Source organism: Mustela putorius, unplaced genomic scaffold (genome assembly GCF_011764305.1).
Source record: "Mustela putorius furo isolate JIRA1106 unplaced genomic scaffold, ASM1176430v1.1 tig00003898_pilon_pilon_pilon, whole genome shotgun sequence".
NCBI lineage: Eukaryota > Metazoa > Chordata > Mammalia > Carnivora > Mustelidae > Mustela > Mustela putorius.
In genome coordinates, this window is record NW_025422047.1 from 19238892 (window position 1) to 19252453 (window position 13562).

The 13562-nt window shown below is 37.0% G+C and overlaps 1 protein-coding gene across 2 annotated transcripts in view; it reads right to left on the reverse strand.

Annotated features, from left to right (window-relative positions):
- WDR72 (WD repeat domain 72) overlaps positions 1-13562 on the reverse strand; it is a 212070-nt gene that overhangs the window by 77848 nt on the left and 120660 nt on the right. For both annotated transcript variants that reach the window (XM_004755388.3, XM_004755389.3), the window contains exons 16-18: positions 11481-11572; positions 7268-7347; positions 3051-3252 (exon numbers count right to left, since the gene is read on the reverse strand). In XM_004755388.3, the coding sequence (XP_004755445.1) occupies positions 3051-3252; positions 7268-7347; positions 11481-11572 (374 nt within the window). The remainder of the gene's footprint in view (positions 1-3050; positions 3253-7267; positions 7348-11480; positions 11573-13562) is intronic.

The window sequence follows — 13562 nt, forward strand, 5'->3', positions numbered from 1 at the left end:
AATAATGCTAATAAACCAAATATACTCCATTCTGGCATTAAAGAAGCTTATGAGTATCCATACATAATAAAGCCATCATCTGTTACTTTCCAAACGATTTACAAATAAGATGCATTAAGAAACTAAGATACCAAGGGGCACTTGGGTGGCTCAGTGGGTTAAGCTTCCAACTTTTGATTTTGGGTCAGGTCATGATCTCAGGCTCACTGGGCTTGTGATTCTCTCTCTCCCTTTGCCCCTCCCCCATCCTTACCCTCCCCCCCCAACCCATGTGGCAAGAGCCCACTCATGGCCTCTCTCTCGAATGAATAAATAAATACAATCTTTTAAAAAAAAAAGACACTAGGAAATCAAGAAAGAATAAAAGAAATTAGAGGGGAGAATGGTGGAGGAGTGCTCACAGAGGACAAATGAGCAAGGACCTGAAAATAAAAGAACATAAACCATTTATCATAAGAATATTCGGCAATAGGTTGCAGTGACACTGGATCTAAGTAAATCTGCTTTTAAAGTTTGAGGAATAATCATACCTAGTGAACAGTATCTCTACTGTCCCCTTAACTTTTGAATCAGGACATGTGAAATAAATACAATGGCTTTTTGCTTATTTTTTTAAAAATCCAATAAGTAATATAGTACATTCCACTCAATAAAGGTCCAAAACTTTTCCTGCAATTTTATAAAGTTTCTCCGAATAGTTCAAAAAATGATTTTGTTTGTTTAGCTTTTTTGCTTTTTTCCAAAAAGAAGGAAAGAAAGACAATGTTAATTTCCAGCATAATATTTCTTGGGAATTTTCCTTTTCTTTTTTTTTTTAAAGATTTTATTTATTTATTTGACAGACAGAGATCACAAGTAGGCAGAGAGGCAGGCAGAGAGAGAGAGAGAGAGAGAGAGAGAGAGAGAGAAGCAGGCTTCCTGCGGAGCAGAGAGCCCGATGCGGGGCTCGATCCCAGGACCCTGAGATCATGACCCGAGCCGAAGGCAGCAGCCCAAACCACTGAGCCACCCAGGCACCCCGGGAATTTTCCTTTTCAATGCACATTATGTGTTTCCACTTAATTGTAATTGTAGTTAGTATTTTCCTACAGGTAGTATTTCTGATGAAAATATGTGCTAAGAATTTTGTGAATCTTCATTTCTTTTAAATAAAATATTCTAAATTATATCCACTAATATATAAAAGTGACTTTAATATTTTTGTATTCTAACTGTTATCACAAATTAACCCTATTTTTTTTTAACATTGGCCAAGGACCATTCAGTAATGATCTGAAGATAGTTAATATCTAACTTAAAAATCCAGATGTCTTTAGTCATAGTAAGACCAAATTCCAGAGTATATTTCTTATACCCACAAATTATTTGGGAACAGAACAAGGCTCAATCTGGTGAAACTTCAAATAACAGATAAGCCATGTGATAGCAAAAGTTATCAAAAGTTTCACCTTGATAACCTGCCATGAATATTTGAAAAGAAGGCTATGGGCCAAAGGATAAGGTAGACACCCAAGCTTAGGGATAAAGCATATAAATGCCACCTAATGACAGTTAACACATGATGAATGACACTAGCTGTCTTTGGGGAGCTGGAAGAAACATATTAATGACACTACCAGTGCCTCACCGAATGAATCAAGAACCCACATGCACTCTCTGAAAATTAATTTAAAAAGGAATTTTTCTCTTCTTGCTTGAAAGGTGTAATACAACTACAATTATGTGATATGATCAAAAAGGAGCTCCTTCAGGCAGTTGAATTTACCAGATAATTAAAGCTAATTTCTGGACAACAGACAAACAAATGACTTGAAATTGCCATTAAGCTTTATCAAATTGCTTATTGAATTTATCATCTTCAGTGATTGTCTTGGAATTAGGAAATATTCTAACTACTTTGATCTTTGGCCTTCACAGATGAAGCCTTTCCCTGCAACGTATCCTCTCTCACTACATAGTATTGTCCAATAAACGATCTTATAAAAACAGTAAGAAATAAATATAATAGATCTTTAAGATTGACCTCTGTTCTAGGATTTAACATTTTAAATATAGCAACATTTTTCTGAGTCCCAAATAAAAAAAAGAAAATCTCTCTCTGAGAGCTAAAAGAAATACCTAATAATTTTTCACACCCTGGAACATGTAAATTTGTAACATGTTTCTCTGAGGAAAATATATATTTAATCATAAAGTAACTTGTTCATCAAAAGCTTCCTAGTGAGGCTGAATACCAAATTTGTACTTACTCCTTTTTATTTTTTAAGTCACAGCTAATGGGTTGAAAAATCAGATAACATTTTATAGCAGAAATTGAGATTCACCTGCTAGCCATGACCATAAACATTATCATTATGAAGTTACAATGATAAAATTTTATTTGTTATAAAATCAAGTGGTCCACCTATGAATCAATTTAGTTTTAGTCTCTACTACATTTCTTATTTTTAGGAGAGAAAAAAAAAATCCAGCACATGGCTATTACCAAGGTATCAAGTGGAAACAAATTTAGGATCCATCATTATCAAGATATTCTTAAAATATCTCATTAAGCTGCTACTGTTAATCCTGTTTTCATTTTTTTTTTTTAGAAAATTTTATTTTTTTGACAAAGAGGAGGCAGTGAGAGAGGAAACACAAGCAGGGGGAGTGAGAGAGGGAGGAGCAGGCTTCTGCAGATCAGGGAGTCTGACTTGGGGCTTGATCCTGGGACCCTGGGATCATGACCTGAGCCAAAGGCAGATGCTTAACCGACTGAGCCACCTAGGCGCCCCAATTTTGTTTTCATTTTCCTTCACTTAATTTAAAAATATTTTTGTAAACAATACAGATTTTTGTTCTAGAAAAAATATTCATTGATTATAATAGAACTTAGAAGGTTTATCAGAAACTTGAGAATTAGAAAAAGAAATTGATAGCCGAATAGGTCAGAAACAGGGCCCTGGCTCAGTTTTTGCAGAAATGATATATTGTGAACTCATATTCTGAACGTACTCTAAGTAGTAGAAAAAGATCTGATGAAAGTGCATGTCAATAAATTTTGTACTTACTTTGCAGAGGCCAGGAGTCTGTAGTACACTGTAAGTCTATCTCCTTCCCCCTGGTCCTTTTTGTCTTCTGCAGGATCTGCTTCATCTCACAGTGAACGTCCTCTGTCATGGACACTGGTTGACTGTTTACTGGTGTTTTACTCAACGTCTTCATATGCTGTTGAACTTCCGCCAAAAGAACGGCTTGTATTGCTTCAGTTACCTATAAAGATTTTTTTTTTTTAATCATTTTGGCAGGGGGCGGGGGGAGATTATTACAAATGCTTGGGGTCTTCCATCAAGTTGAGAGCCTGGAATTTGGACTTAAATAGGTTTCACATAAAGTGTACCACTCCCATCCACTAGAATTAGCATCTGAAACAATTGAAATGCAGATACTGAACACTGGAACCCAGACCAACACACTGTTCTTTTGCTAACACAAGAGATTCTAAAAGGAAAGTTGAAAGGAGTTCTCAATTCTTTCACCTAAGGTACTTTCATTTCTGCCAGAAGATAAAGAAAATGAATTTGAAGATATTATACTGTTTCTTAAAGTCAAGTTTAGCTCCTCAAATAATGTCTAGCTTGAAAGCACTATTTAGCTAAAAACACTTGATTTAAATTCAGGTTTAATACAGAAAGCTGAAGACAAGACTTTAACAATAAATCTCACTAAATTGTGTGGATGTTGGGGCACCTGGGTGACTCAATGGGTTAAAGCCTCTGCCTTTGGCTCGGGTCATGATCCCAGCATCTTGGGATTGAGCACAGCATCAGACTCTCTGCTCTGTGGGGAGCTGTTCCTACCCCCCTACACCCCTGCCTCTCTGCCTACTTGTGATCTCTGTCTGCCAAATAAATAAATAAAATATATATTAAAAAAATAAATTGTGTGTATGTGTACATGGTTGTACACAGTTTAAAAATATTGCAAAGCCTGACTTCCAATTATTGTACATATTCAGTCAAGGATCTATGATTGGGTCGAGGGGGAAGGGAATGCTTGTCATAGACATCTAATCCAATATCTTCATTTTTTTAAATGAAGAAGCTGGGACAGGACATCTCATAGATATGATGAACAGGCCTTCCGACCGCTGATTCTATGTCCTTTTTAGTATATGTCCTCCCAAGTTTCTATATCCTCATCCCTTAGTAAAATCAGTGACAACGTACCTTTACTCTTCCTAGCTTGTTCACATATTTGTCACTAATATTATAAGAGTAAATAATATGAGTATCATCAAAAAAAAAAGAGGAAGCAGAAATAACTGAATAAAACATATTAGTCATAATGAGTAGGATACTCAGTCATAAAACTTAAAAGCGAATACTGAATGGCATTCACTCAATTAGAAACAAACTCAAACCCACACTTTGTGCTCAGTGTGAAATCAATACTCAGCATGGCTCCAATCCACCAGCAGATGGTACATCTTATAAGCATGTAATAATGCTATCACAATATCTGGTATACAGTGGGTACTAAATAAATGCTAATGGAATTGAAATAGATTCTGTACTTAAAAAAATAAAGTGTAGAAAGTAGAATTTATTGATGATTTCTGACTATCAATACTTTAATCTCTTTAGTATATAAATACAGTAGATAAATTTTGCGATAGTTAGTAGGGATAGAATTTTCCCCAACAAAATATAAAATTTTTAGACAATATATTATATAACTTTTTGAATTTAATAATGAGCTAGAATTGAAAGCAGTGCAGCTGTAAAGCTGTCTCCCAAATGCACAGAAATAATTTTCTTTGAAAAGACAGATGTGCAAAGCATTACACTCTTATGAGAGAATGTGCAGAGATTTAAGTGAAGATTTACAAATCCATTGGCTGGAAAGAGACGGCCACAAATCTGGGCCATATTCTTATTACTAGAAGTATTACTATGCCATAGGCAAGCTAAACATTTTAATGGTTTTCTACTAAAACCTTGACATAGCAAAGTTCTGTAAAATAGCACAGAGCGTTACGAAGACTCACGAGAGCCCCTGTGGACTGCTTGTGGTTCCAGTGTCCAGAATTTTCAGAAGAAAAGTATTTTCTCAACACTTGGTCCACAATGACTTTTCACATCTTTGCAGCATCTCCTGGGAAAGCAATACTTGTCCCTGGAGGCCTGGATGTCATGATTTCACCCACTGGTGTTAGATTATAAAATCCAAGGAATTTTAATGAAGCTTCAGAAACACGCAAATGAGCAACCCCAAAATCTTACTGTTGCTTTTTCAGCATTTATTTCTCTGTGGGACATATTACATGCATTAGAAGCAAAAGAGGCAATCTCCAGACGAACTCATTCATCTGCAAAATTAACACATTCTTATCCCCAGCCCCCTTCACTTTGTGAGGTAGGATTCTGCTACTTGACAGAAACATTCCATTACCACCTAAAATACATTAAGAAGTAGATTCAGCTTAACATGATTTGACTAACTGCTTAGATGAACAGCTTTATAAGGAATTTGAGGATTGGTTAATGAAGCATTAAAATGCAAGAGGCTCTGTTGCTCCCAGAGGACCAAGGAATTTTCATTCCCATTTTACAAGTGAGGAAAAGAATCAACAAGCTACACCTATCTTCCAGAGTTATTCATCCGGTTAGCAGCAGAGAAGAGAGGAGAACTTTGATGCTTGGACTTCCTACAAAGTGAGTAATAAATGCTCTGGTCACATTTGTCGTCCTGCCAGACTTTTACACAAGGTCATAGAATCATAGAACCTTAAAGGTCCATTAGTCCAAACATGTCCAAATCACATTAAAATTTATTTGAAGGCCACATGAACAACTGCAAAATACCTTTAGTTAGAGCAATTCAGGATAAATTTTCTGTTGAATTCTTTTCCTTCAGGATTTTTTCCCTTGGTGAGGAATTCTTAGGCTACTGGGGGAAAAAAAATCTTGCCTTTAATAGAGACTCTTAGGATGTTTGCTAACACGCTGGTAAAAATAAAAATGTACTAATGTTTATTTGATAGTCCCAGAGGCTTTTGCATAGCTAGTCATTCATTTGTTAAATATTTATTGACAGGCTGCCATGATTACTACTTTTCTGGGCATTGGTGATTGAGGGGTGAGTGAGACGGACTGAGTCCCTGCTCTCAGCAAGTTTCAATAACAGCAAGAAGACAGAAGATAAGCAAGCAAAAAAGCAAATACTATCATTTCCATTAAAAGCAACTGCAACAAAGAAAATAAAACTGGGTAATGCCATAGTGACTGGAGGCATGGAGTAGTGACAACATGAGGTGGGTAATCAGGGAAGACTTCTTGGAGGAGTTGACCTTTGAGGTAAAACTCAAACAATGAATGGAAAAATTAGAATTCCAGCCCAAGAGAGCAGTAAGGCCCTGAGGTGGAAATGAGCACTGTGTATTTTGGAAATAAAAAGGTCAGTGTGGCTAGTTAGAGCAGGAGGGAGAATGATGAATAAAGAGGCTAGGCTAGTGGCAAACCATGTAGAAACTCACAGGGCATGGAAACATGTTTCAATAACCATTCCAACTGTGTTTATTTGGTTTTGTGGTGTCAGCCCCACAGTGTGTTCTGACTTAAGTTTCTTTGTTTTCAATAAGCATTTGTAATTGGAATTATTGCTATGCTGGTCTTGCAAAATTTGACATTTATTAAGCTCATGAAAAAGAATAAAGTCCCGATAAATATTCATCTAATCAACACACAGATATTTATTGTACAATATACAAAGCTACCTATTAAGCTTTTAAGATCCACAAAAGCTTTAAAAGAGATAGAAGGACTTAAATTTGGCCTTAAAGAAACCCATTCTCTCAAACAGCTTATAGATGAGGTACTTTCGAGACAGAAAAATAATTCCTAAGTCCACATACCAAATTCCCAGGCCTAGGGCCTTTTATGTCATGGTGTATTTTAAAATCAAATAATAGACAATTCTGCCACAAACTGGAACATCAATAGGCAATAAGGTATGGTAACAACGAAAACATCCCTTCCTCAGGCCCCCGGTTCATCCCCCCTAACCTGTGCATCCTTGCATATGTCCATCTCTACTTTTCCCCTCATTATTAGTCTCTGCATTTGTCCTGTTAAATGAAATGCCCGGGGAGGAAATTTTCTGTGAGGACAACAGTAGCCACTTGTGGGTACTCTCGGGATAAGGAGAGTTTGACTGAACCACTCACAGAATAGAAAGGCACAGCAGGGAACTGTTCTAATAACTTCAAGAACATACTATGTCATACCTGCACAGACTGGTCTCTCCAACAGGAAATGAGCTTCAAAAGTGAAATGTCAGCTTCAGGTATATGGGCTTCATTCTTACCTAGAAATACAGAGAACACATTTGTTCTTGAGAATATTAACATGCATGCAACCCAATGATCCTCAACCCTGGCTCCATGTTAGAGTCACCTGGGGGGTATTTTCTCCACAAACACCAGAGGTTCTGATTTAATCGGTCCCGGGAGAAGGTAGGGCAGGAATGAATACCCTGTGATACCCAATGATTTTCATGTGTAACCAGCCAAGAACCATTTAGTAATTTATTTATATTTCTAATGATTATACGAATATATATTCACATCAAATCAAATTCATCTTTATACCCTAAACCCATCTTCATAACTTTTGCCAACAGAGTGTGCAATGAATAATGTTCCCACCCAAAACAGATGGCCAAATTTTACAATTCCTTCCTCATGCAAATAGATCCTGACATACTATCTTGCCATGAATTAGCATTTATCACACAGCAATCATATAAAGACTTCCTTGGATTTGTCCTTACCCAATTATACTACTCTGATCAATAGATCTAGCACTTATGTTTTAATCTGACTCATTTTGTTATGTATTGTTTCTTTTAAATTTGCCCTTTTGAATGTCCTTTCTATCTATTTGCCTTAATGTTCAGTGTGAAATTTTAAGAGTGAGCTAGGGCTTGGTTTATTTAAATTGATCCACAGAGTGTCCAGCAGCCCCCTACACAAAAAAGCACTTAATAAGTGCCTTTTCATTAATTGAAAATGTACATATAATCATCCAAATGAAAAATTGATCAATTAAGGCTTTCTGATGGCTAAAGTATATTATCTAGGTGCCAGATCGTGGGAGTTAAGATAAGGAAAAATGATGACGGCTTGCATTGGAGGGAAAATTACTCTAATCATCTATTTAAATGAATGTATTAATATGTGTTCGAAATTCTGGCATCAACTCTTTAAATTAGTATTAGTTCGGTATGCTTTTCATTGAATTTCATTTTATATATTAAAAGATAAGTATATGTGTATATATATGCACAAATATATATTTTTAAATATTATATGTTATATATATATATTTTATGTATTAGTGGTCAAAGGAAATGTGATAGAAAGTATTAAACATAATGTGAACTAAGAATATTAAAGAGACATATGAAACTTCTGACTCATTAATATCGTTATTTTTCCCTGATGGAACATATGATGTGAATTTGAAATGACCAAGATCAGTGCATAAAACATGTAAGTATGATAGAGCACTACGATTTTGAAGTCATATTTTCCATTTCTTTGTGAGCACAGCAGGTAAGAGAAAATTTTCCTTTGATCTCTGTCCTTCCCCTCCTCTCTCATTCTGTTGACCTTGTGACTCTACCATCAAAGCTAAGTATTGGTCTTAACTTTAGCTACTTACTGGCATCATGGGGTACTTCACAGTGCACTTTAATGTGATGTTAAAATTTTAATATGAGGTAGAAATGAGAGCCAACTTTTCTTGGCCATGTCAGTGAACTAAAGAATTAATTGCAACATCAGAGAGAAAGATAAAAAGAAAACACCCCAGGCTTACCAATAGTACTGAGTCACCATTTTTGCTGACAAAAGTGGGCAGTGGTTCCTCCACTCTTTAGAATGAGCACCTCAGAGTATTATTTTATTCAGGCTTTGACTTTACTGAATTAATAGCATAAAGCGAACCCCTCCTTTCCCTTCACCTCCCGTCTTCCAATTACTAAAACACAAAACCATGCTCCTTAGGATCTATGTGAATCTTAAATGCTGCAAGCCCTGCCTCTAAACACAGGAGAGACTATTCAGTAGTAAACTTGCTCCTGCTACTTTGGGGAGGAAATGCTGGGGAGTCCACGGCTCTGGTTAGCAATTCTCTCCATCTCTGCAGAAATCACTTACATTCTGCTTTAAACTCTATTCCTTTTCTCAATGTTATAAAAAATAAAAACAAGGAGAAATGCCCTAATAAGGGCTATGGCTTGAAGAGAAGGCAGGCAGCCCAGACTGGGACCTTTTAGAGAAAATACTAGTTGGGATCCTGAGAAGTGTGCTGATGTAATGCAAAGAGCAAGTGGTTTGGGACCAGAGTTGGCCTGGAATCCTGGCCCCTCTGCTCAGCAGCTCTTTGTCTCTGAGTGGAATCATCTAATTTCCATGAGCCCCAGTTTTCCGAAGGGTAAAACAAGATAGTTCTTCCTACTGTGCAAGGTTGTTTCTATATAGAGAGAATATGTGTAAAGCCAATGGCATAATTCTTTGAATATACTAGACACGCAAAAATTGGAAGCTATTAATAACTCTCAGTTTAAAATATTCCAAATATTCTTTTTAGTAGCCTTGAGAAGGCCCCTATGGACCATTATTCAGGGCATCTCAATGTGTCGATGGCATAATGCATAACTTCATCAAGTCTAAAATCTCATTCCCATTTTACAAGTGTAGTAAATACAGGTTTAAAGGAGTAAAAGACATGCCCAAAGCTGTACAAGTGGTAAGTGTTAGAACTAGATCTTAAACCTCAGCCATCTGTTTCCAAAACCATTATTCTATTTACTATTCACACATGAATCCAAAGGTATTTGCTTAATTCCTTGAAGGCTTTGTTCTGGGAATTGGGGATACAGCAGTAAATAAAACTGTCATAAAAAAATAATAACCCCCATGGAGCTTACAGTTTAGTAGCAGGACACAGATGGCAAATGAAAAAAAAAAGATATATATTACATTAGAGTGAAAAGAATTATGGAAAACAGTAAAGGAGGGAATGGGACAGAGCGTGCTGGGGAGAAAGGAGGGCACCTTCATTGATAAAATGGGGTCCAAGCAAGAACCAAGGATGTAAGATGGAGGCAGGAGGCAGCCGGTTGACCTCTGTGATCTGAGAAAAGAGCATTCCAGGCAGGAGAAGAGCTAGCACAAAGGCCCTAAGACCTGCCCATCTTGTTTGGGTCAGAGTAAAAGGTCCGGTGTAGCTGGATCACATGAAGCAAGGGGTAAGTAAGTACAAAGAGATGGTGTCAGATGGGAGTGGTGGTCGTTGCAATGACAGAAGCAGAACAACCAGGGGGCGCCTCGGTGGCTCACTGGGTTGAGCCTCTGCCTGCAGCTCAGGTCATGATCCAAGGGTCCTGGGATCAAGCCCCACCTCAGGCTCTCTGCTCAGCGGGGAGCCTGCTTCCCTCTCTGTCTCTGCCTGCCTCTCTGCCTACTTGTGATCCCTTGCTCTGTCAAATAAATAAATAAAATATTAAAAAAAAAAAAAGGCAGAAAAACCAGATTATACTGGGCCTTGTACGCTCTCCTAAAGACTGTGCCTTTTATTCAGAGCGGAACAGAAGCAGGTGAAAGGTTTTAAGCAGAAGCATAAGGTTCTGACTTAGTTTCCAATGGGTCATTCTGACTGCTTGATGGTGAATAAAGTACAGGAAGGAGAAATAGGAGCCGAAGGGTGGTTAGGTTAGGAGGCAAGGAGAGATGAAGGCTCTGGGGTGTGGTCTCTGGGTAAATAGAAACAGAATCTGGGATATATTCTGAAGGGAGAACCAATATATTTACTAAAAGATTGGGTGCACAAAAAAAAAAAAAAAAAAAAAAGGTCGGGGGGTGAGTCAAAATGACACCAAAATTCTTGGCTTGAATCACGAGAAGGGCAGATTTGCTTTACTGAGATGTCAAAGATTTAGAGAAGCAGGTTTTGAGGATAAATTGGCTATCTGGCATCAAAAGAAAATCTAAACACCAAGACTATTACTCAGAAGAATTCAAGGATCATTATATAACCTTCTGAAAAAGCTATAAAATTCTCTAATATAATAATCACTTATTTGGTAATAAAGATACTGATGTAATAAACTTCCCCATAAATCACAGGTGACCTTAATTTAATATCTAAATATTTCTTTTGCCAAAAAGTTTCAGACTTTCAGGCATTTCAAAGATCTTTTGATAAAATTCATCACATTACATGTCTTGTAACACTATTCATTTTAATAAAAAATCACATGTATTTCAAATATAATACAAAAGTACAGCCATGTGAAATGCAGACTAAATCAAACAATAAATGCAAACACTGCTCATTCCAAACTGTAGCAGGAGACCCAGTTGTAGATGGGCCAGTTATTCTATTTCATAGAGGAAAAAAAAAAAATCAGACTTGTATCTCTAAGTCCTTTACCATTTCGTAAGTAACCACAGAAGCTTGAAATAGTAAAAACTTCATTCCCAGGACTTTTTGCCTTGTTGTGCACAGATTCCATTTTGAAAGACCTGTCGGAGGAAAAATAGAGGATATCATTAAAGATATATGAAAAGTATTTTTAGAAATAAATTGAAGATTTGAGTGTATGACCACTTTTAAAAAATTTGGGAACTGAACATAGGTTATTTTTTAAGCAATGTTCTCCAACAGTAATCTCTTTGGTAAATTTCCCCACTTTGTTCCTACCTAAAACCTTAATCCCAGTTTTGAATTTTAGGTTACCAGAATTATTTTGTGACTCACTTTTCCAGGAGGAGCTCCACTACGATAGGTCATGTAATTTGTGGTAAGTGCAATATATTCTGAATCTTAATATGTTGACATCTGCCACAGTTCTCCACAGGTCCTCTAAGGACCTGAGGAAGGTGAGTTCTACTCCAGACCAGTGATTTAATCATAGCAACTTTCAGGTACTGTTCAGGGATATTGTCATAGGCAGATGGCTCTTTCCTTAAAATGCAGTTACGTCATGCACCCCATTGTGAAGCCCACAAGGATTTCTCCACATTCACAACCACAGTGAAATGTTAGTGAAATGGACAAATCCAATGCACATTATTTTGATTTCCCAAAAATTGCCATGCTGTCCAACAGCAAATCCAAGTTGAAGTGACTGATTTCTGGAAGCAGTCTCTAATCCGGACAACTCTTTCAATAATTTTTTTTTAATGAAGAATTTCGTAAAGAGTTAACTAATGTATGGTGGCAATTTTTAGCGGAAGGCAGGCTGACAGCCCAGGATCCCCCCTCAGGGCACCAGACACACCCTGCACATCCTGAACTCCCTATCTGCAGCCAACTCAGAATGAAAACCTCCATCACACATTAACCAAGTCCCTCACTGGCTCTGTGGGATCATGATTAGGCAGATACAATTTGTTAACAACCCACGTTTTCAAGAATTTGAAGAAATCTTAGTGGCCGCCTAGCCCACAAACCTCATTTTCTAAATGAGGAAAGCAAGGCTCAGAGCGGGTAAGTGACTTGTCCAGAGCTACACATGGCTAGTTAAACATCAAAAGCAGGATTTATTCCCAGGTTTTCAGGCTCCAGGCTGACTGCATTTTTTTGCTTATCATACGTTCAGTGCTTCGTAATCTTCTTAGTTACAGGAAGAAGAGAAAAGTAAAAGAAGGCTATATGAAACTTAAACATGTGTATATATATGTGTGTGTGTATATATAATATGTATTACATATACATATTATGTATGAAAAGAAAACAGAGAAAAATTTAGTATAAAACCACAGAATTTTACCAGTCTATGTCTCCAAAATAGGGTCACAGAACAGAAAATGGGAAACCTTGCATTATAATGGAAGGAAGCATAACATCAGATCCTAAATAATCCACAGAGCCTTCCTACCAAAGGGTAGGCCCACCGAGGGCAGGAATGGTGCTGACCGTTCAGTGCCTGGAACGGAGCTCCTATCACAGAACAGAAACGTCAAGGACCATTTACCACCACATAGTGGGAAGTGCTTTCTGTAAAAGCGTTCCCATGGTTTCCACTCACACTAATTACTCTCTTTACTCTGAACACCAAAATACTTACCTATACTACCAAGATTTTTCCGCATTTCTTTACCCTACTTTTGATGTTTTCTATTTATTTCATGTGCCTTTTTCTTTCTTTCTTTCTTTTTTTAATCATTTGAATCAAATGAGAAATTTCTTCTGTAGACTAAGGGCACATGCTGTAAATTGTAAATTCAATCCTCTAATGTCAGACTGAAAAACTATACTGAATTTTAGCAATAGAAGAAGGCAGACACACAGAGTTAAGGTTAGTAATGAATCAGGCTCTGGAATTAGACTGGTGCTCAGCTTTGAATCAGCCTCTAAGAAGCTGAATTAATCTTGGAGTTGATACCTTTTCGCCATAAGACTCAATATCCTCATCTTTAAAAGAGCAAAATAATAGTACCTATATGCCAGCCTTGCATATTAAGTGATATCAGGTAAGTAAAGTACTTACATGGTGACTAATAGATATTA